Raw genomic sequence first — 25,499 nt, 5'->3', positions numbered from 1 at the left:
CCCTAATTAGGAAACTTCAACCTAAAAAGAAGAATCTGACCATAAAAAAGCTCTATCATAAGTAATCTAAACCTGAAAGCTTTCTTTGCAAGCCCATGCCATCTCTCTTAAGAGCTTGAAGATCTAGTTGAATCATCTAACCAAATAGCTCACTAGAAACTTTAACCCAAAAGGAAGAATCTGACCATGAAAAAACTCTATCACAAGTAATCTAAACCCGAGAACTTTCCTTGCAAACCCATGCCATCTCTTTTAAGAGCTTGGAGATCTAGCTGAATCATCTAACCAAAAACTAAAAACTTTTATCCACCACATGAAGAATTAACGACCATAACTTTTAAAAGTGGAAAATTTTGCAAGAAAAGCCAAGCGTTCAAAAAATCACATTCACTGACCCAATTAAAGAGATCATAATAGAAGATGACAGAGATAAGAAGAAAGAAAAAAAAGAGCATATAGCAAAAAAATGCGATCACAACTAGTCCATTCATCGATTCCTTTTCTATAAAGATTTCAATGTAAAAAAGAAGACAAGCAATTTTCAAAATTTCCAAAATCTTTAAAAACTTACATGTGACCATTCTTTTTTACAAAAGTCATGGAGCATATACATTAATATGCAAGGACTACCACCTAAACTTAAAGATCCAAGGAGTTTAACTATACCATACATTACTAGTAGTCCACATTTTGATAAAGTTTTATGTAATAGTGGTGTTAATATAAATGTTATGCCCTTGTTAATTTTCAAAAAAATTGATATGAGAGAATTGAAACCAACTTTGGTAACAATCCAACTAGTTATTTGGTCCTTAAGGCATTCTGCAGGTATGGTGAAAGATCTGTTAGTCCAAAGGGAGATTTTGTATTTTCAGTTGACTTTATAATATTAGATATAAAAAAAAACGTTAGCGTGCTGATCATCTTGGAAAGACGTTGAAGTAATTTTTGGTGGAAGAAAATGTTGGCGTGCAAATGGGAGAACTCACATTAAAAATGCAAGACCAGGAAGTAATTTTTGACATGAGTCAATGAAACACCCCAAGAAAGCAGCCATTATGTCCCAAGAAGAAATAACTCAAGAGAAATTTGAAGAGATGGGATTGATAACTATCTAATCTATTCTATGTATGTAACCTAAGAAAAAAGTATGTATACCATGCCATCACATATCAAATTAGAGATATAGCATACTTCATACATTTACTTTCCTTAGTTTCTTTCCACTAGTGTAAGCTTAAATACTTGACTTAAAATCAATAGGTCTTTATTAGCTTGTAATGTAAGGCTTGGATAAAGGTAGAAAAAAAAAATTTTAGGCCTAGAACCCTATGCTTACTTAACCTTGGACTTGAGAACTTTGACAAGGCTTGAAGCATCTTTTTTTTTTTTCATCTAGCCATTTTTGGCTTTTTTTTTTCTTTTCTTTAGCCATTTTGGCTTTTTTTTTTCTTTCTTGCGTATCCCTACCTCCTTAATGTGACTTATTATCTTATCTTGTCCTTAACATACCTAAGCAATGTGAGTTGAGTAAGAAAAATAGATAATTTGTAAGAAGCTTGGGCTTATTTAATATAGATAAATAAAACAAGAAAAAGGTTTTGTTAAGCTCAAAGTAAAAGTACTTCGGATGATTTATTCTTGAGGGGCTTGAAAAAAGCTCAAATAGTCCAAAAATGGCCTAAATCATTTTTTGAGTCAAGTATAACCTAGGATTTCACCTTAAAGGTGAGTAGACAAATTCTATATACAATTTTATAGATACATGACTTTTCAAAAAGATTCATACATGTCAAAGATCAATATTACAATTCACAATTCCACAAGCAGTATACCCACTAGTTCATTTCATGCTTTTCACTATGCTCATACTAGTATGAAGATTATACATAAGTTTATGAATACTTGTAAAAGTTCAACTTGGTTTGAAAAAAAATATTTTAAGGTAATCTTTTGAAAAATGTTGAAAACTATTTTAGCATAAAAATTCCCCTGACACTTGAATTGCATAACTGTTCCAAATAATCAAAAGTTTAGGGTGATGGAAAACTCACCTAACTTTGTTTCATTAAAGTGGAATGGGTTAGGCTCCATTATTCATCCTTTCTCCATCTTTATTCCTAAGCAAAACAAAACAAACAAAACATACAAAACAAAGATCAAGGTAAACATGTTCTAACAAAATAAAGAAAACAACTAGGAAAAGCAACCTTAAAATGAAAATGAAACTTGATTGCCTCTAAAGCAGTGCTAGTCACACATATAGAACATGGATTATGAAAGATTAAATTGAGTTAAAATAAAGTGAAAGTTAATTAGAAAAACCTAAAAACTTCAAAGACTTAATTAAGAAAATTAAAAGTCCAAAGGAAATAAACAATGACATTAATCCTAATAGGAGTAGGACTAGACAATACTCTATTTAAAGACCATATGATTGGTCATTTCTAAATATAGTTGTGAGAATATAACACATCAAATTCCCTAGTCTCATAAGTTAAGAAATCTTAGAGAATTAAAAGCAGTGGGGTTGCCATACACATGCACTACTAGCATAGTATTTCAGTAAAATGAGTCTCCACATTGAAGCATTTTAACTCCAAGTTCATGTGAACTTTCCCAAGATAGGAACACTTGGACAATTGAAGCTTTATGACAACCAAACTTGGTGATCTTGGAGGACTAATGCTTTACACAAAGGAAAAAACTTTTTAAGCAAAAGTATGCATTGTACATGAATACATAATGTTGTATATGATGATATTAATGCTTGATATTGTATCTGGGATTTAAAAAAATAGCTACATATACATGCCTCAATTATGTTCAAATCCCAACATGCATAAGGTGGGATATTTTGTTATTGGACTTAAGGAACACCTTAGGGCATATGTGCAAGCTTACAACTCTTATGATAACAGTTAGACTAGCCTAGTTTTTCTTGGTTGAAGCTTGGATGACGACGATGAAAGCCACTTTGAAGAATTTGGATGACATTACTTTGAGGAGAAAGGTGTTTGAAGAGAGAAGGATTACTATATGTGTGTCATTAATCTAGTAGAATAAAAGTCCAAGGGCACTAGGTTCCTTTCGGAATCATATATAATATTATATTACAAGATACATTATTACCTCATAAGTTTGCTTACATGTAATTCTATGTGTACAATCTATATTATAGACATGAAGAACAATTTTTTAATTGTAATTGCCTACCAGATAGCCTGATTATTTACATTTATCCATATCTTTTTATGTTAAATAATTTATAATCTTTATCCTAATTTAAATGAGATAAAGTTATTATGATCATTCCAATTAAAAAATTAAAACTTAAAATCTCATTTAAAATTAACTTAAGCATTTTTTGTATAACATGTGCATATTCTTTATCTTACATTTAAACTATGTAAGTACATTATAAAACAATTTTAAAGTTTTGGACTTTATTTATTTATTTATTTATTATACATTAAGCATTGATATATTAAATTAGATATTGCATTCATATTTTTAAATTTGTAATATATGTTTTCAATATTTTCCATCTTAAATTGGTCAATTTTGTGCATGAAAATGTGAATTATTATAATTTCGTCATGTTCAATAAATATATATCCAACTTTCACTTTAAATTATTTTCTTAATATAAATTTAAGTAAAGTGTCATAAAAAGATTTTCTTTAATAAGTTAAATAAGACCATAGATCCATAATAATATACAATACTTATAGTTATTTTTTATTTACATTACAATAATATTTTTCAATTTTTCACATGTCATATTACGTATATAGAACAATAGTAATTGTCTATAAAATTATTTAAGAAAATAATAAAGAATGAAATAGGTGAAAATATTTTTTATATATTGATGAATAGAAACTTTGGTGTGGGGTTAGATTGACCTAACAGAGATAAGAAGATAAATAATATATGATAAAACATTCGTTAATCAAGTAATTAATTTTTAATTTAAATAATGTTAATTTTAAAACAAATTAAATTATTGATTTTTTTACTATAAATATGCCAAAAAAAATATTCTCTCTAAATTTAAAATCACATATCTCTTCTATCTTAAATACTTTATTATTAGCTTCTTTTTAAATTCAAAAAATACATATCACTTTAAGCCTATCAACAATATTTTCTAAGTTATTTTTTCAAGTATTCATTTATATTGCATTTATAATTTTGTTGTTTATTTTACTTATATGATTTCTTCTTTTGATATTATTTTTATTCAATTTTTTTATGTCACGTATTTCTCAATTGATATTTTGTGAGTATTTTGATCAAAATCATAATTTAGTAAAGGTATGTCAATACTTCTTTTATTATTTAATTGATCATTCAATATTATATTTTAATTTTTTTTTAAAAATTAATTTATATTTATTAATAAATCCATCTTCTACCTCGAAGTCTATTTTTAAAATTTGAATAAAACTTTGACTAGATCTCTATTGTTTAAAAAAAAAAAAAGAATCAATTGGGTTGAGACAAATCAAGACTTTTACTTTTACTGATTATTTTTTTTATATAATTTATCTAATAAACATTTAAATAAAAAAAACAAACAAAAATTTATAAATAAAAAAAATATGTAGATTTTGGAGGAAAGGTGAGGTGCCACGTGTACAACCCCACCTTCCTCCAATCTCTACAAAATTAATATTATAGATTTAACTTTTCATCACTTTATGAATTTCTGATTAATTTTTTCTTCTCTTACCGTTGTTAGCTATCTAATTTCTTTTAGCTTTTTTATTTACTATGATTTTAGTCATGCTTTAGTTTTTAATCCTAATCTTCGAGATGGATTTAAAAGGGCTTTTACATTTTGTAAAAACTTACTAAGGTTTTTACTGAATTTTTATTTTAATATTTTTTTAAATGATTACTCTATTTTTTGAATTAATTTATTATATAAATTGAACTTTAATGATGAACTGGGTAATAAGTTTCAATTAGAACCGAGCTTAAAAAAAAGTTGAGATCTGAAGCATCAAGCTGAGTTGGGCTTAATAAAACAAATAAGTTGTTAATATCAAGGATAAGTCCGACCTTACTTAACAACCCATAGACAGTTATAACCATTTGTCGATCCTCGAGCAAAAAAAGTTAGAACATCGAAGAAACTAAAAGCAAGCAAGAGGTACCAAGGAATGACCACCAACGACCTAGGAACGTAATGCATACTACGCCTAAAGCCACCGAGTTTTTACTAGGCAAGTCAACCTTAAAATTAGAGTCCTGCTTGCCTGCTGACCTTGTTTTTTCTTTTATTAAGTCATAAATAATTTTTAAATTATAATAAAATATTTAATGTAATATTTAAATTTAAAATTTTTTTAATATAATATTTAAATTATAAATTTATAAATTAATATGATATTTATAAAATTATTTATTCGTTATGTGTTATTATTTAAAATTAATTATAAAAATAAATGTCATATTGATTAATAAATTTATAATTTATATATCGTATTAAAAAATTTTTAAATTTAAATATTACATTAAATATTTTATTATAATTTAAAAATTATTCATTCATTATACGTGCATTTTAAAACAATTATCTAAATAAATTCGAAGTTAGAACAAACTAGAGATTTTGAGGTGCGTTTGAAATATGCTATAGCAATACTACAAGTCAGGAGGTAGCACAAACAACAAAAGCATGAAATATTTTTTATGACCTTAACTGGCATGGACTCTATAATTGCCCACAGCTAGGGAGACTAAAAAAGGCATCCCTCCTCTTTGCTTTTTGGCTTTTAAAGATTCTTCTGAAATGTTATGATTTCTCCACTAGAAAAAGGGAAGCCATTGTTGGCACTTCTTTTAGATTTATAAACCCGTTTATTAATTTTATTTTCTCTAATTTTTTATGGTATACATTAGCGTTTATTATCTTTTAAATTATGAATTTTTCTTTTCAATCAATCAAAGAAATGCATTCATATTAATTATTAGGTTTAATACTCATTTGGTTTTTGAATATGTCATCGATGAAATAATAAAAATTTTGAACAAAAATACATTAAAAATTTCAAAAAAACCAAATAAAGGACAAAAAGTTCAAAACAAAAAAAAAAAAACTAAAAATGAAAAAAATTGTTCCAAAATCAAAATTAAAAAAAAAAAAAAAAGAAAATAGAGTCGGAGAAAATGAGGGAGGTGAATAAGGGCAAATAGAGAGAAGGAAAAGAAAGGAGGAGGGAAGGAGGTAACTTACCACTAAGCGAACGATCAGAGGTTGATCAAATAGTCTCTTTTTCGATCCCTTCTCTCCCTTTTTTTTTTTTTTTTTTTTCTCTTTCTAATTCTCCCTCTCCTTCGTATTTTTTTTCTATTATTTAATTTTAAAATAATAATATTTTATTTTTAAATAAAAATTAAAAAATAACATTACATTTTTTTATCATTTATCATAATTTTATTGAATATTTTTGAAATGTTGATCATTTTGACTGACACTGTTAGTAAAAAAAAAAAAAAAAAGCGAAATATTCAAACAAAGTACACTTTAATACCTAATTGTAATTTTTTTTTTTTACTTGTAAAATTGACAGAAGTGGAATAGTTTAAGAATAGAATGAGTATTTAACCTAATTATTATGCTAACCGATTTCTTTCTATATGTTTTTAAATAAATTTCTTTCTATAGTAATAACAAAAAGAATTCAATTACATGCTCTGAACTTTGCTGCAAATCAATTGTACATTAGTTGTTTTCCTCTTTTACTTTTTTAACAGTAATTCATCTAACATGTTTTAGTCATTCAAATTACATATTTTAAACTTTGCAGGAAATCATTTGTACATTAATTGTTTTCTTCTTTTATGCCTTTTAATCCTTTTAATTGCATAGAATTTAGTTAACCATATATTTTGTTTAGTTATTAGTCACTCTTTAATTTTTTTTTTATTTTATTCAAATTTTAAGCTCTTATTTTATTTTATTTTTTTAGGAGAGAAGATAAAGGATTTGGACTCAACTCTTTGAATAAGAGAATTCATGCACTATCTTAAGTCAGATGTTCAAGTTATATATATATATATATATATATATATATATTTATACATGTATGTTCAAATGCATGAGATTTTTATATTTATAATAATATTTAATTTAATTCATTAAAAATTTACATTAATATTTGTATTTTTTTCTTTTTTTATTTTTAATTAAATTTATATATTTAATGTTAAAATCTTTGATTTGATTTTTAATTTCATAAATTGAAGTTACAAAATTTCAAAATAAAAATTATAATTTATCATCAAAATTTTCAAATAACTTTTTAACCCCCATCTCAATTTAGAAAAGTGTATTATTAAATATTTAAGATATTGAAAATTTTAATTAAATTCATTTCATAAATTTAACTGCTTAATTAGTAAAAAAAAGAAATTTGTTATATGGAAAAAAAAAAGTTTACATAAAACTCAAATATAGTAAATATTTATAGATCTCAAGAAATTATAAAAAAAATTAATAATTAAAATAAAGTGTAATTGAAATTTAATAATAAACCCAATCAAAAAATTAAAGAAATTTGAAATTAAAGACAAAATTATGAGTTAAGAAGTCAAACAGGAAAAAATTCATCAAATTCTAAACCGTTCTTCAATCTCTTAAATAGTTTTCTTTTCCATACATACATGCATCCATGATTAAAAAATAGATTAAAAACTTCATTTATTAAAATAACCAAAAAACTCCAATTTAAAATTTTTATCACCATGATAGAATAGATTTAGAGTAACTGCAATTGAACTAATATATATTAACAAAACGTTACCTGAAAATCAAAAAATAAAACCTCACACACCTCAAGGAAATAAAAAAAAATGCTTCTTTTTTTTTTTTTTTTCTGAAAAGATCAATCTTTTGTTTTTATGGATAGTATAAATCATTGTCAAAAGATAATAAGAAAAGAAAATTTTAAGGGAGGACATAAAATTTTGCCAAAAAATATCAATGAAAAAATATTCTTTTAGATGAAGAATTTGAAGAAATTTGAAATGGAATAAAAACAAAAAATCTTTTTGATAGAATAGAATAGCAAAAATCTATTATGTTTACGATTATACATCAAATATTTTAAACTATAAATAATTAAACATATATTTATCCATTTATTTAAATGGATGCTTTTATTTGGTTATTTAATTGAATATTTTAAAAGTATATTAACATGAATATTTTTAAATTCTTTAGCCCAAATTTTTAAATAGAAATTCATGCATGTTCTTACTAATTCAAACAAATTTGAATATTTTTAATAGATTTAAATAATATTAAATAAAATAAATAATCATATACCTTTTTGCCCGTTTTCAAATTATATTTAAATATTTATTATTATTTAATGATTTCATTTAAAAGTTTTTTATATTTGATTACTTTGATAATATATATGATAATTATCTATTATTACCTATGTGTCTTTCAAAAACACTATCCACCAGAACATCACTGTAAAGAAATTTTATCAGGTTTGTATGTTATAATATAATATTATATATGATATAAATATAGTACAAATATATTACTTTTAATCCTATCTCTGCTAAGACAAATTAAACTATTACTTTATTTCAATTTAGTGTTCTCATTATAAATTTTATTTTTTATTTTGATTTTATTTAAATATATATTACTTTTACCCTAGCTCCACTAAGACAATTTTAGGAAAAAGTATCATTATCATAGATTCAGTATTCAGATGAAATGACCAAAACTTCTGAAAAATTATATACTTACAGTTTAATAAGCATATTCCCAATCAACATCACTCGCCTACCAGGAGGTGAAGTGAAATACACATTCAAATCAATCCCCTTCCAACCCCCCACCCCCCTTTTTCATTATAGTTGTGTGTGTATATGCCATAGATGCTTGCTAGAATACCACCTCTTTGTTTAAAGACCAAAGTGCAGTTAGTATTTGAAATTTGTGGCTTTTGGAAAAAGCTAAAGGGAGCAGTAAGATCCCAAAGGAAGACGGTGACAACGACCATACTATCTACACTCACTGTAGGAATGAGTTTAAACGGAGGAGGAATAGAAAAGACACAAGGATCACTTATTCTAAGGTCTTCAAAAGCCTAAACAAACCTGCCGCTTCTCTAATCCTTGAAAACTCAATGCAGAAGGCTTGAACTTCAATAAACAGATCCTTAACTGCAAAATTAAAAATAACCAATCCTAATAATCAAAAGACTGACGCCAAACATGAATAACTTTCACCAACAAACTAAATCCAGCATATGACATAGAATAACATACCACTATGCACGCGCACACAGATCAAAATGACAAATAACATGGCATCTTTCACTAAAAGTGCAATACCATACCTACCATCAATTACTCTGTTTCTGATTAAACTCTGTAAGAAAACACATACAAGTCGCACAAGTCTGTTCTGCATGTACTTGTCCTGAAATTTAAAATGATTGTAACAACTGATGGACTAAACCTTGTCTAAAAAGAAGAGCAAAAACTAAAGTGCAACAGGCAAGTTGACACTTTTAACTTTAGCAGAAATTCTCAATAGATATTTTACTCTTATAGAAACGGCATTGGTAACGTCAACTGCAAAAGGATCAGACTAATACAGCCTTAAGCCAAATTTTGAAAATAAAGAAAGTCAAGTTACGGACAAGAGCTTGCTAAGCAAGCATTCATTAATCATTAAAAATCAGACTATACAAGGAAATATTAAAATTAAATCAAACATTCAAATAAATAAAGGAAGCAAAGGAATAAATACTGCTCTAGTAGCTAAAAGACAAAATGGGTATTACCTAAAGTGATAAGTAATTATAAATAAAATGGACAATAAGACGAAAACTAGGAAGAGAATACTTAAATTTTAATGGTGAGGTAGATAAGAAAAATTAACAGTAAGAAAAGAAGGAAAATTTTAGAAAAAAGAAAAGAAAAAGAAAATCAGTCAATCAAAAATGTGGTCAAATGATGTGCACCAAAAAGCTTATATCAATAGAAGTGCGGCATCAATATGACAGTTGACATAGCATATTTCACAACATTTCTGTCAGGTGACCAAAAAAATTATTCTTAAAATTTTGGTTTCTTGACCGTTAGAAGAATGGGAATATTTAGTTAAGAGGATAAACTAGGGATACAATTTTTGCAATTTGCCCTTGTTAAGTTAGAAACACACAGATAGCAAAGCACTGCTGCCCTCTTCCCTAACCCTTCTACATGTGAAGACAAACTACTTTTTCAGGTGTCCACACAGAATATATCTTACAATGGTTTAAGGGATTTTTCTACCAATTAATGAAAATTTCTCAAGGAACTTTAAAAAGGCCGAAGAAATGACTGCAACTATTAGGTAGTCTTTCCCATGCTGCTCTTGCCTTCCTCTTTATCATGTCTTTTTACTCTTTCTTGAGGTCCCAATCCTCACTCTATCAAATACCTAGATTGTCATCTTGTCTCTAGCACCCATTCAGTCCCATGTCATCAAACCATTAGAACTGATTCCACAACCCAACACAATTGCAGGAGACATGTCCTAGATGAATTTTTTTCATCTTCAATCATAAAGCATGCCACATCCAACCCAGTTGAAAAAGAATATATATATATATATATAAAGACACACACACACGCACAACACAAGACACAAAATATATATATAAGTACCTTGATGTTCTCGCAGGATGATATACAATTAGTTATGTACATACGTACAAATTCCTTTGGAAGTTCAACCACAGTTGTGAGCCTGTTCACAACTTCCATGGAGTGTAGACTCTTGTCCATGTTAACAAGAACTGTAAAATACCTGCATACACATTTCCATGCACATGTACACAGAAAAAGAAACTTCACATATTAGAAATAAAATGTAGATTGGATGTACTGAACAGAAATTTCACTGATTCACCAAATACATACTCAGCAATTTCAGGAGAGTTTATCAACTTGGTCAGAACCTCAACAGCAATAAGCGGATTGTTTTCCACCAATTCCTGAAATTAAGGGGTTGAATGTTAAGACAGCATCACTACATAGTAACGCGCTGTGGGAAAACACTTATTTATGGCTAATTGTAATCTTATAATTTGTATATTTATATTTTTATCCCTAGAATTAAGGACAAAAAATTAGGATAGACAATCTCTTAATTATAAGATTAGTTTTTTAGGAAGATTTAGTTTCCTAGTCTAACCCCTAGTTAGTTGTATATAAACCTAAGGTTCTTGTATAATTATATATGAGCAGTTTTTCAATATACATTCAGTTTCCACACTGATTTATTTCTTAATTGTTCCACATGGTATCAGAGTCTTAGGCTCTTTTTGGGAAGCAAAATTTTCAGCCTTCATTATTGACTTTTTTAGGCCTTCATTGCCGAATCCTGTTTACTACCACCCAATTTGAGGAAATATTAACTGGGAAAATCATTGGAGTACTACAGATATCTCAGAAACAAGGAGGGTTCGACAAGGAAGAGATTGAAAAACTGAGAAATTTATTGAAAATCCTTGAAAAGCCTACTGTGGTATGTTCTTTGGGTAAGGCTTTTAGTTCAAGTAAAACTTCCGGTTCTCATGGATTAAATGTCTCAGCTAAGCCTATTACAAGTTCTTGGGTCATTGACTCAGGAGCCATAGACCACATAACACATTCCTCACAAAAGTTTAGTACATATAACATGTCTCCTAGTAATAAGAAAATTGTTGTTGCAGATGGTTCACTTACTACAGTGGCAGGATTAGGAAATGTTCAAGTTAATCCCTCGTTTGTTCTAAAAAATGTTCTTCATGTTCCTGGATTGTCTACTAATCTTATATCTATACAAAAACTTACCAGAGATATGAATTGCAAAGTAACTTTTTATTCTTCTTATTGTGAATTTCAAGACCAGAGTTCGAGGAAGATGATTGGACTTGCTAAGGAGAAGGATGGACTATACTATCTTGAGACATCAAATAACACAAGTAATATCAAGAATAGTTTACCTTTGTCATTTCTTTCTGAAAAATCTTCCAATAAAGACAAAATCTGGCTTTATCATTTTCGTCTTGAACATCCTTCTTTTGGAACCTTGAGAAACATGTTTCCTTCTTTGTTCAAAGGATTAAATGTCGAAGATTTTCATTGTGATGTTTGCGAACTTGCAAAGCATAGACGTGTGTCTTTTCCAATCAGTAACAAAAGAAGTTCTACTCTTTTTTACTTGATTCATAGTTGGGGTCCTTCTACAATTCCTAATATTTCTAGTGCGAGATAGTTTGTTTCATTCATAGATGATTGTACCAAGGTCTCTTGGGTTTCCTTACTTAAATTCAAATCAGATGTGAATAGTGTGTTTTTAAGCTTCCAAAACATGATCCAAAATCAATTTGGAGTGAGAATCAAGAGATTTAAGTCCGATAATGCAAGAGACTACTTCAACCAAAGTTTATCTACCTATTTCCAAAAAGAGAAGATTATCCATGAGTCATCTTGTGTTAATACTCCACAGCAGAATGGAGTGGCAAAGAGGAAAAACAACCATTTACTAGCCACAACCCGAGCCTTTCTTTTTCAAGCAAATGTACCTAAATTTTAATAGAGGGAAGCTGTTCTCACTGCCACACATATTATAAATAGGTTACCTTCAAGTGTTTTGGGATTTAAAACTCCTATGGAACTACTCTCACAATTTTATCCCAACCTCAATACCACAAACAATCGCACACCTAGGATATTTGATTGTACATCATTTGTTCATGTTCACAGTCATAACAAGGGAAAGTTGGATCCAAGAGCGATTAAATGTATTTTTGTGGGGTATTCTTCAACTCAAAAAGGATATAAATGCTATCATCCTCTTACCAAAAAATTTTGTGTCTGCAGATGTCACTTTTGAAGAGAAAGTAAACCATTTTTTACTCAACCTTATCTTCAGGGGGAGACTTCATTCATGGAAGATAAGGATAAAGATTTCTTTTTGCTTGATTTGTCCCCTTCTTCAACATTTACACCCATTAATTCTTCTGAGTCGAAACCTGTTTCTGTTGAGCCCAAGTCAAACACTGAATTTGAGTCTGAACCCATTCCAAATACAAAAGATGTGACAAAGGATAATATTGTTTTTGATTCTATGAAGGAATTATAGGTGTACTCAAGAAGGAAAGTTCCAGATCCTGCACCAGTACCAGTCCAAAAACCTGATCCTAACTCTGGAAATGAGGTAACTACAGTTTTTGACTCTGTTTCTCAAAATGAGCATGAATCTCTTAAAACTATAACTAGTGATTATGATCTGCCTATTGCCATTAGGAAAGGAACCAGAGAATGTACTAAGCATCCACTATACCCAATCTCTAATTTTGTGTCATTTGAAAATTTCTCACCATCCCACAAAAATTTTCTTGTGAGCCTAAACACTATTTCTGTTCCAACTATATTATCTGAGGCATTATCCAGTGAGAAATGGAGGCAAGCCATGAAAATAGAAATGGAGGCCTTAGAGAAAAATCAGACATGAAAATTGGTAGAGTTGCCTAAAGAAAAAAATCCAATGGGGTGTAAATGGGTTTTCACTGTAAAATACAAAGCAGATGGTACTATTGAAAGGTATAAAGCCAGGTCAATGGCTAAGGGCTACACTCAAACCTATGGAGTGGATTATCAAGAAACCTTCGCTCCAATTGCCAAGATGAATACAATTAGGATTTTGTTATCATTGGCTGCAAATTACAATTTGCAGCTTCAACAATTTGATGTAAAGAATGCTTTTCTACATGGTGATTTGGAAGAAGAAATATATATGCAGGTTCCACCAAGATGTGGAGGTCACCTAGAAGCAAACAAAGTATGCAAGCTAAAAAAGGCTTTATATGGCCTTAATCAGTCTCCTAGCGCTTGGTTCGGGAGATTTGCCAAAGTGATGCTAGCAATGGGATATAAACAGAGTCAAAGAGATCACACATTGTTTATCAAGCACTCTGATTCAAGGAGTCACAGTTCTATTAGTGTATGTTGATGATATAATTGTAACTGGAGATGATGAAAAAGAGAAAGAATCTTTAAAATGGTGTTTGGCTAGAGAATTTGAGATAAAAGAGCTAGGGAGATTGAAGTACTTCCTAGGAATTGAAGTAGCTCACTCACGGCATGATATCTTCATCTCACAAGGATCTTCTGAAAGAAACTGGGAAACTCGCATGTAAACCTGCAAATACCCCTATAGATCCTAATCATCAAATTGGAGAAGCTAATGAAGATGCTGCTGTAAATAGAGAGATGTACCAAAGATTAGTTGGAAGAGTCATTTATCTCTCACATACTAGACCTGATATAACATATGTTGTGAGTGTAGTAAGTCAATTTATGCATAGTCCTAAAAAAGTGCACCTATAGGCTGTCTACAGTATATTACACTATTTGAAGGCCAATCCTGAGAGAGGTATCTTATTCAAAAAAAATTCGGGGTTAGTTCTAGAAGCATATACAGATGCTGAGTATGCAGGTTCAGTAACTGATAGAAGATCCACCTCAAGCTACTGCACTTGCTTAGGTGGTAATCTTGTGACTTGGAGGAGTAAAAAACAGAATGTGGTGGCAAGATCAAGTGGGATGGACCAATGAGACTCTACTGTGATAACAAGTCTGCAATAAGCATTGCACACAATCCTGTGCAACATGATAGAACAAAACACATTGAAGTAGATCGGCATTTCATAAAGGAGAAACTAGACAGTGGGTTGATTTGTACATCTAATGTATCAACCAAGGGTCAACTTGCAGATGTGTTGACTAAAAGTCTCAGCAGTGCAACATTTCAAGAAATTATTTCCAAGCTGGGAATGGAAAACACCTATTCACCAGCTTGAGGGGGAGTGTGAGAAAACACTTATTTACTGCTAGTTGTAATCTTGTAATCTGTATATTTATATTTGTATCCCTAGAATTAAGTATTTGTATCCCTAGAATTAAGGACAAAAAATTAGGATAGACAATCTCTCAATTATAGGATTAGTTTTTTAGGAAGATTTAGTTTCCTAGTTTAACCCCTAGTTAGTTGTATATAAACCTAAGGTTTTTGTATAATTATATATGAGCAGGTTTTCAATATGCATTCAGTTTTCACACTAATTTATTTCTTAGTTTTTCCACACACACCAAACTGCAAAATTCTCAAATAACATACAGGTAGCTTCCTTGGAGTCAATCCACAATGATAGACAAGCTTGGGGTCATTAGCCAGCTCCACCAAGACTTGCTGAACAGAAAAAGACAAAGTTTAGCCAGCTTCCAACCACAGAATCATCAGTGTGCCCAATTTAAATACAACTGAAGTTCATCAATTAGCAAAATGTATTTATACTAGCATTAAATAACCATCCTGTGCATTTTCCCATAGATAAGATGAACCACGTTAAATAAGCTGCCACTTTACCAAGTAAAGAATATTTGACATATATTTTAATGAGATTTACATCTAATGACAAAAAAGTCATTTGACTTGGTTTACCTTTTAAAATAAATTTATAACAGACCAACTTTATTATCCAAAGTGACCCAATTAGGGATGGCAACGGGTTGGGTCGGCGCGGGTTTTTGCTCGCCCCGAACCCGACCCGATTTTATAACCATAAAATCCGTACATGTACTCGACCCGAAATTTTTTTTATTTTTTTTACCCGAACCCGACCCTAACCTGACATTGTATAAACCGTACCCGACCATATCCGACCCAAAATTAATAAAATATTATTTTTTAAAATATAAAATATTATTTTTTAAATATAAATATATAAATATATATAATTAAAAATTTAAAAAATAATTTAAAAAATAATTTTTTATATAATATCGGGTCGGGTTAGACTAAACCAGAACCCGACCCGAAATCCGATTTTCATTAAAAAAAAAAAAACCGACCCTATAGAGTCGGGTCGGGTCGGAACCCGCCGGTTCCGGGTTGGACTGCGAACCCTAGACCCAATACACCTACTACAAAATCCAAACAAAACAATAACTAAGACCAAATATAAACTAGCTATTGCTAGAACAGGTTTTCTACATCACAAGGTGTGTACCTCTTCCAATGAATGTAAATCAGAATACATCACCATCTTCAACAGTTCTATATGGGGTATAACAATTTACATAAGATGGGCTTAACTGTGTAGTTAAGTAATTTACCAACAAACAGATTCATTTTAGCACAGGACATGTAAGGATTTCTTCATTATAACACATCAAAATTGAGACAATGCTTTGAATTCAAACATGGGAGATAAAATGATAAATTATTATTAATAGTTACTTCAGACAAGCATTTTAAAGAGGCAGATCCAAGTATCAAACTCAAACTTGAGTGATCATACAGATTGTTATTATCATGTTAATTCCTGTAATCAGATGGCTTTTTTGATGTGTTGCTTTAAATTGTCGTAACATAAGAGCTAAAACCCAGATTATGATCTAATCTATACCTAAGTGTCCAATGTGGTAAAAAATTTACAATGATTCAATTAAAGATTATCTTATCAATTTAGTTTAATTAAGGCAGATCAACAATGAAACAGAGATCATTGATACTTGTGCCATCATGTAGGGTTGATAATGATTTGGTTTGGTTGATTTTGAAAACAAATTTCGGCTAATGTCTAGTATTCTTATTTTCAGAAACTGCACCGAACAAATATTAGAACCAAACTGACCTGAATTAGTTTTTTTGCTCAGCCCTATATAAATTCACATTAATAGTGGAGAACTTAGAGGTTCTGTAATTGTGGTAATAAATGTTAATTAATCATTACAGTACACAATTACCCAAATCAATCCCAATTAACTATGATTAATTTAATTTGAAAATTACACAAAAAAAAAAAAAGTTTGACAATTAATGTTCGGTCATACTTTCTCTCACTGCTCTCAACTTTCATTGTCTTCATTGCCACCAATGACAAGATGCCAATCCAAATCAAGCTTAACATCATATCATTTACAGCAGCAAAATCTTATCCATATCCCATTACCATATAGCAGCAACTAAAATCAGCCATTTAGATGAAAGGACACCAAAAAGTAAACAGAAAGATTTGGAGATCTGGAAAAATAGAGAAAGCTTTAACCTCATTGCCATCAATATAGAACAGCAATAGTGCCAGGTCTCACCTAGCAAACTCTTGGTGCAAAAGAATGCAACAGGCAGTAAAGTCAATTTCTAGCCAAAAAATAAAAATAAAACCCAGCCCCTCCCCCCCCCCCCCCCCCGGATCCAATCACTGTTAAAAACTCCACAAACAAGTTTAATTTGATTGACAGATGTCTATTTAACTACATCTGTTAATTTAATAATTCAGTGTTGACTTCCTTTTTTTTAGTTTAATGGATGTATGGCAAATATATAAACCTGCTTGTGGAGTTTTTTAAATTCCACCACTGTTAAATAGGACAACAATCCATTTTCTTTTATAACTACCAATCTACCACATACTGGTGCAACACAATCAAATGAGAGTAACAACTACCAAGCCTTTTCCCGTTACATGTGTTGCGCCACTTAGCAGCATAACCTATTTTGAAACATATCCACAACAAGTTCAGTAAAAATGAGGTCCTTGTTTATAGTTTCCATCAGTCCTCTTTAGTCTAGATTTCCCCCTTCAGAAATAGGTAACCTCCACTAAATCACATCATCTAACAAGAGCATTTGCAGGTCTCTTTTATAACTACCAATCTACCAAATACTGGTGCAACACAATCAAAAGAGAGTAACAACCATCGATCCTTTTCCCATTACATGTATCATATTGTGCCACCTAGGACCATGTCCTAATTAGAACCATATCCACAATAACTTCAATAAATAGAGGTCCTTTTTCATATAGCTCCCACAGACACTCTTTGGTTTTGATTTCCCCCTGCTGAAGTAGGTACGCTTCATTAAATCATATCTTTTAACATGAGCATGTGCAGGAATCTTATTACATGTATAAACAGCCTTGAACATGTTGCCCTAATTTTTTCATTGATTGGTGCAACCAACAAAAAGAAAAGCGTGAGCCCAAAAAGTGAAAAGAGAACTTAGGGAGAGCACACAAGCGTACAAGCCAGTTGTGCTCAGCAAATGGACAGAACAGTTGCAAACCAGAAAGGATGAAAAAGAGCAGAAAAAAAAGGAAAAAACAAAAGAATTAAAAAAAGAAAGAAAGAAAGAAGAGCAAAACGGTCTGTGTAAGTGGATAGAGAAGGAATGAAAGGATAAATTACCCAAATGTTTTTCCTTGATCTTTTCTTTTATTAAAGATTAGGTTAAGTCAAGTTTATTAGTTGATTAATTAGTTTTGCTTCTGTTTAATGTTTAATTTTTAGTATTGCAAGACTTATGGCACGCAAATGGAATGGGCACATTCTAGCCACAGTTCCATGTGTCCCAATTAGCCAGAAAAAGATACAATCTATTCCGCCACAAAAATGCCTCAATGGGACCAAGTTTATAAGATGAAGACTTTAATTAGACTAAATCAAAATTAGATTCTATAATGAACATCTTACTGAGAGTTAGATCCTAATTCGGCTTTTCTTCTAATAAAAGACTTGATCACACTGCCATCAGTCGCACCATTCAGTTGCCTCTACGCTATATGAGAAGTCTCAGCATAAGGGTTGTTAAAGTTCACTTTCGCCTTGGAATATTTGCAGCAAACAACTTAAGTAGAATGTAGGTTTTATTATGATACCATAGGTATCATGAACATTTAAATTAATTGATATTTATTAAAAGCAGTCCCAAAGAACTAATCACTTGATGCAAATAAAAGAAGGCCCATCAAATCCAAAGACCAAAACAATGATGTCACGTAGCTTTTACATAAATAAATGCATAAGAGATGGTCATTATAAGTGCAAATATATATTAAAGGGTATGAAACCTCTTGTTGTTTGGGTGCAAGTGATCCCTTCAAAGCCTTTGCAATTAAGTCTCTCACTGCTGCTCCTCTGCTAGTATCAGCACACATCCCTTGATCCCATTGAAGCTCATGATTGTTATCAGGGTTGAGCCACACAAGCTGAAAAATTCTTGACAGGTAAAACAGGTGAACTCCACTAACTAATTAAATAACAGCCCCTCAAAAAATGTTTTACCTCCTTCTCATCCACTGGGAACCTAGGTCGAACAGGCCTCACCCAATGTGGAATTAACCCCTCCAATGACAAATTAGCTACCAATCCACTTAAGGCTTCATCTCTGTCCCCAGATCCAAGTTTAGATTTGCCTCCAGGTTGTAAATCGAACCTAATGAGAGAAAATAATGCATGAAAAATATTGAATGGATCATTACATAAGGAATACAAAAAAAATTAAGAAAAATAAAGTGATAAACTTCCTGAGACGCATACTCTGCTGAATTTACATCACAACCACAAGGAACATCAGGATCGGCCAACATATTTTTCACTGCAGTATTTTTAAATAAGCAAGTGTATGGTTCTGGATGGACTTTCTCAAAATATTGTTGCTGTAACTGCTCTCGTTGTGGGAAAGTCTAATATAAAACATACAAGAAAGGATCTATCAAACGAATGAAAATACTAAAAATCTTGAAGGGAGGGGAGAGAGGGGTGGGATGGAAAATTGCTTTTCAACAAATGCAATTGAAGAAACCCACCCCATCCCCCCAGTCAACAAGAAAATAAAGAAAATCTCAACATGGGTTCTTTCATTAAAAACACAATTAAGTAGACAAAGTCTGCACCAACCTGGTAGAAGAATAAAAAATTACGTAAACAAGAGCTCAACATTGAATTTTTTTTTTTATCAAAAAAGTTGTAGTTATGTGACGAACTTACTTGGGATGAAGGATCAAAATTCTTGATGTAATCTGAAGCAGACTGTTTAAGAAACTGCAAGACAAAATTTGACAGCAATGTGATCTCTCTCATGTATAGGAATTACTTTGTAACTATAATCAACTATAGACATCAACAAGCATCTATCCAACCCAACGGCAAAGCACAGGGACCAATTCTTACACAATAAACTCATACAAAAATAAAACAAATATCCCTCTACAATAGCATATTACAACAAATGCATGCATTTTTAAGAACCAAAATTCTAACATGTTTGGCATAACCATGTCCCTATGCCCCGCAAACTGACAAAATGAAGAAAAATTAATTGCTAGGACAAGGAAGTCCAAAGTGATTTTCCCTTTGTTTAATTCCTTTCTTCCCTTTTATGCACTTCAACAGCTTTAAGAAATATACGTTTTTGCAAGCAGATTCCTAAAAAATTTCAAGTCCCTGTCCTCGATTGGTGATCAACACTTCTCACATATGAACATGAGTCCAAGAAAATGCAACTAAATTTGAAAATTTCCCCACTCCTTGAAAATTAAAGGGGGGGGGGGGGGACAGGAGAGAAAACCAAACCTCTGTACTGCTGTTGGCGTTGCCAGAGCCTAGCAAATGGAGAATAAATGCCCTCTCATACTTTTCAGATACATCATCACATGCAGCCTGTAATATTCAGAAGACATAAAAGGCAAGCAAAAGAAAGATATATAAAAAATTTCTATCAAACAAGGAAAAGCCAGAAATAGGCAGTATGTGATTGTTGAAGTCATATAAGAATTAGGTGAAAAATAGGGGAAGATTAGACGGAGAAAAGACAGAATAGAATATCATTGACAGTGGCAAGAGGAAACAACTAGTTCTTTATATTCCTCTTTCTTTCGGTTCTCATGAGGTTGAAAGCAACAGAAGAAGCAACATACAAGGAGGCACAATTGTGCTCTCTCAATACATGGTTATCTCACATGGTTATCTCTTCATATGAAAACATATAAAGAGAAACATTTGCTGAACTTGCTAAAATGAAACATAATAAGGAGAAAAAAAAACCCAGGCTTACATTTACAAGAAAAGAAATAATTGGGTTTGCAGCAGACTTTTGAGATGAATAGCTTCGGTGAAGAATAGCAAATGCAACCAATCGCTCAGTAGAACTAAGCATCATTTTGTCCTGGAATTATTCAAGCTCCAGTTAGTCAGTAATCAATCAAACATGTTAGTAGGACATCCTCACTTTGTTAAGAACTATTATAAAACTCTATTAAAAGTTACAAATGTAAATATAGCAGGCAGCCTAGCATTGTGAGGAACCAAATGCTAAAAAGGGAGATATTACCTCCATCAGGATGTTACACATGGATAATACTTACCCCATCCTTTATCCTTAAAAAATAACGATTCTATTTTCATTATTTCCAATTGAAACCATAGCTTTAAAAAATAATATAACGTTAAATAAAATAAAAGGAAAATTGATAGAAACACTTCTATCTGCCTTTGTCCCTTTCTGATCTGATGATCCTTCTTTGAAGCTTGGCTTGATTGATTATAAAAGTTAACAAATTCCATCCTGACTATCGGGAACAGAAGAGATAGCGTTGTCAGACCCACACTGTTTAAGGTTTGATATGGAATCACTCGTTATATAGACTAAGGGATTTCTGCCCTCACTTGGATAACAGGTACAACTGGACAGGTACTTCAACCTCAATTTATGAGACCCTTTGTTTAGGTCTAACAGCATATTGATTTAGGGACCTTGCTATTGTCACTGTCATGTTAACCTCCCTAAATACGATAGGAAAGAGGAGCACAGGTTTTTGAGCTATCTTCCAACCTAAAGGGCCCTCAATGTGTTAAGAGCTACAACAGGGTACACTGGCACTTGTTGAAAAAGCTGTCACTAGTTGCCAAAAGCCTGCTCCTTACCTAGAGGGTTCCAAAGTGTTTTCAATAACTAGGAATTTTGCCTTAGCTAAACCTATAATACCTGACAAGATTTAAACATACTGAACATATTCCGCTGGTAAAATAAAATTCATAATCTATAGCACCTGAATGAAGCACTTCCCATGTTCTTGCTAACCAACAATCAAAACCAAATCACCATCCAAGATGCCATAAATTGTATAATAGTCCAATGAATATAATGATATTATATATAAGACATTATGATAGTAAACAGACATTGTACATTGTTTTGCTTGAACTTAAACAACCAAAGTACACTAGAGTAGCAAAGGAAAGAAATTATCACTCACAATTTGTAGCAAAACAATTATATATCTTCAAAAGTGAAGATACGTGGAGAAAAATAACCTAACTAAAATGGAGTTCCTCGTCATTTTAAATGTTCATTGCTCACATTCATGAACCAAACTTGGGAAAAGATACATAAAATTCAGTAACATTTTCTCCACATCACTTGACTCAAAAACAAAAAACTACAATTAATTGAATTACACTTTATATTAACCCTCCAATTTTTTTTACTCCTATTATATCTCCTGTTAAACCAAACACGCCAGATATATAATTAGATCTCTATTTATTTAGGATTTGTTTTTTATGAGCAAGAAGTGCAAGTAAGGCGGAAGGTGGAAGGTGGGTGGAAATTGGAAAAAAGGAAAGAAACGAGTTTTACTCAAATTTGGTTGAAGCAATAGCCATTTATGTCCATATTAACAAAAACAACCTTCCCAAATTGGAAGAATATATTAAAAAATGATCCTTTTGTGAGTTAAATATTGCAGATTTACATTGTAGAACACTTTTCAATAATACCACGCCATCGATTAAAACAAAACTTTTCTTTCCATCACCACTTATCCATATTTACTACCAAGCAAGGGTGAAAAATAAGAAACCAATTTTCTTTCCTTTCAAGGTTTTATCCCCCTCCTAAATCTTAACTTTCTCTTTGAAATCACTACTATAAAGCAAGGCTTACCAACAAATTAGAATAATGATGAAGCCTATAGATCATAGGAAGGAAAAAATAATTGAATAATCACAGTAATTGAACTTGTTACCAACAACAACAATAACAACAACAAACTAAGCTTTATATCCCATAACTCTAGGCCAGTTATATGAAATGCCAAAAAAGGAACCATTTTAGATCGTAGTTTTGAATCTTCTTGCGCCACTCATTTCTATAAAAAATAACATTTTCATCTACTTTATTAACCCTCATATCATTTCTTATTACTTGCATCCACATCTTTCATGGTCTACCTCTAGAAGTTTCGATCTCTCCTAAATCTAGAAACTCATTTCTCCTAACTAGTGCACATATAGCCTTACATTTCACAAGTCCAAACCATCTCAAACAGCCCTCTTTCATCTTTTCCTCAATTCAGACTACCTCTAATTTTCTTGAATCTCTTCGTTTCTAATCTTATAGCTTCTAGTCTTACCACACATCTGTCTAAACATTCTCATCTCAGCTACACTTAAGAATTGAACTTGTTACCCAGAGACTAAAATTCATTTGCCAAATATACAAAACAAACTCGACTCCAAAGAACCACAGATCTAAACTAGTTATGACGATTAGCAGGGGCAATGAGCATTCTATCTGATATCTATACGATTCCTGTTTCATTAACCCAACTTTCAAGTTCAGATTCTCTACATGTTACTTAATTCCCCCACAATCCAGCACAACTAAGCAACCAAATTTCACAGCAGTTAGCTAACTTTCTCCATTTAAATGGCAAAATAAAAAACTGAAAGTTTCTGAACAGCTAAAAGGAATTTGGAAATGAAACCTAAAAGTTTTAGAGCGGGAAAGAGAGAAGTTAAATTCATATCGGAAAAATCTTAAAACCCTAGAGAGAGAAAGTGAGAGAAAGGAAAGTTTAAAAGGAAAAAAAAAAAAAAAAAAAGGAGGAGAAGCGAAATGACCTGCAATAAAAGAGAGAGAGAATAGCAGACATTAAATTGGCGGAGCATGGAATTGCTAAAGAATTCGGTGACAGCCTCTTCGATTGATTTTTGTTCAGATGAGGATTTCAACATGTTGACTATCTTACACTGTTCTTCCAAATTCAGCATCTTCTTTCCCATTCTCTTCTTTTTCTTTTCTGAATTATATTTGTAGTATTTAACAGAAGACTATAGATTTTCTTGAGTCGTTTGTTTTGCTATGAATCCAAAGAAGATTTGTTTTTTATATTAATATATAAACCCTTAAACAAGAATTTATGAGTAATGCCACTGCGTTGGCTTTATGGGCTCTGTCAGGCTCAATACGATTGCCTCTACATTTTGGGGTTAACATCCAATACTGCTGCGTAGGTAGTTAGGCCCAATGTCACTATAATTTTGTATTCTTCACTTTGAATTAGTCAATTGGTTGCACGTTTTCTTTTCTCTATATGATAAATTTTGCATTCGAGTAATGTTTATTTTATATTTAATATATGTAAAATATAAAAATTTTATATTATAATTAGTATAAATTGATTAAAAATAAAATATATTTTTTATTTTTATTAAATCAATATATACTTTTTATTAAAATTTTAAATTATATTACTTTTATTACTAGAAATAAACTTTTTGTTAGTTAAGTCAAATCAGATTTTCTTTTATAGATGAGATTATGAATTAGTAAATTTTTCATAATTAATTATTGTATTATTGTATTTTACAAAGAAAGCTACAATATAAGGATAAAGGAAAGAAATGTAGGTATTAAAATTTAAAATTTAAAATTATTAAAAGCAATCTCTTAAAAATAATTATATGATCTAATTAAATTAAGTTGAATTTATATTATTATTATTATTATTATTATTGTTTATTAATAACTAAATATAATGCATCCTAACATTTTTTCAACTTCTAATAATTGCTTTTAGCACACTTTTTTATTCGATGATAACGCAGCTTTGATTAAAAATATTTATTGTGGCAAACTTATGTTTGGGATCTCTCATTTTTATTTTTTTTATTTACTTAGGAATTGTTTGATATATAAATAATACGCCCTTAGTTAAAATATATATGTGGCAAATTTATTAATTTAAGGGTTAAAAAATTAAGTATTAATTTTTAATATTAAATTTTATAAGCATTGAATTTAAATTAAAAAAATTTATTTGATTTTTTTTTTTGGAAAATTAAATGTTGAATGTAAATATATTATTCGATAATTATAAATAATGAATTCTAAAAATAATTCGTTTTAAAAATTACTCGTTTTGTATTTTAACCTTATTTTCATTGCATTTTATATTATTCCAAATAAAGTCAAACTCTTAATTACCAATGTTTTATTTGAATGCAAATCTGAAATATGCCATTAAATAGAATTATTAAATATCTATACCCTATTATTAATTTGGGATTCATGAAATTGATTTGGTCATTTGGAATTTAAAGTCTTAATTCCATGCCACATGACTTTAATTTAGATGAAATGGATTGTGTTAAATGGGCTTGGATCTAAGTCATATAATTAAGCTTAATTACTTTTAAAGTATGTTTGATTTAGGGAAAGTTAAGTTGTCTTTTTAAGTTTTCAACTTAGATTAATCTTCTTTTGACTCAAATCGCCTTTTTAAGTTTTTTATTTGAGTTCTCTTTTTTTTTCATTTCTTTTTTTATTTTTTTTTCTTATATTTTTTTCTTTC

At 30.4% G+C, this 25,499-nt stretch overlaps 1 protein-coding gene across 10 annotated transcripts; it reads right to left on the bottom strand.

Annotated features, from left to right (window-relative positions):
• Positions 1 to 8,750: 8,750 nt before the first annotated feature.
• LOC111316876 (uncharacterized) lies at positions 8,751 to 24,033 on the bottom strand. 10 transcript variants are annotated; one of them, XM_022919088.2, is made up of 12 exons: positions 23,767 to 24,032; positions 20,918 to 21,028; positions 20,437 to 20,523; positions 19,852 to 19,905; positions 19,402 to 19,547; positions 19,147 to 19,297; positions 18,933 to 19,070; positions 15,197 to 15,268; positions 10,951 to 11,024; positions 10,696 to 10,837; positions 9,378 to 9,460; positions 8,751 to 9,201 (listed from the first exon to the last, which is right to left on the bottom strand). In XM_022919088.2, exons 1-12 carry the CDS (start codon positions 23,926 to 23,928, stop codon positions 9,198 to 9,200), a joined length of 1,224 nt encoding a protein of 407 aa, XP_022774823.2. In that variant the 5' UTR covers positions 23,929 to 24,032; the 3' UTR covers positions 8,751 to 9,197. The 10 variants fall into 10 exon arrangements, with proteins under 10 accessions (XP_022774823.2, XP_022774821.2, XP_022774824.2 ...); XM_022919086.2 differs by having other exon boundaries at positions 9,382 to 9,460; XM_022919083.2 differs by having other exon boundaries at positions 8,936 to 9,201; positions 9,307 to 9,460.
• Between the last annotated feature and the right edge of the window lie 1,466 nt (positions 24,034 to 25,499).

The sequence above is a fragment of the Durio zibethinus genome, chromosome 24, assembly GCF_047325235.1.
Source record: "Durio zibethinus cultivar Kanyao isolate XHJ-2024 chromosome 24, ASM4732523v1, whole genome shotgun sequence".
Lineage (NCBI taxonomy): Eukaryota > Viridiplantae > Streptophyta > Magnoliopsida > Malvales > Malvaceae > Durio > Durio zibethinus.
The sequence above is the reverse complement of the archived record's forward strand: the minus strand, read 5'-3'. Positions and strand labels throughout refer to the sequence as shown.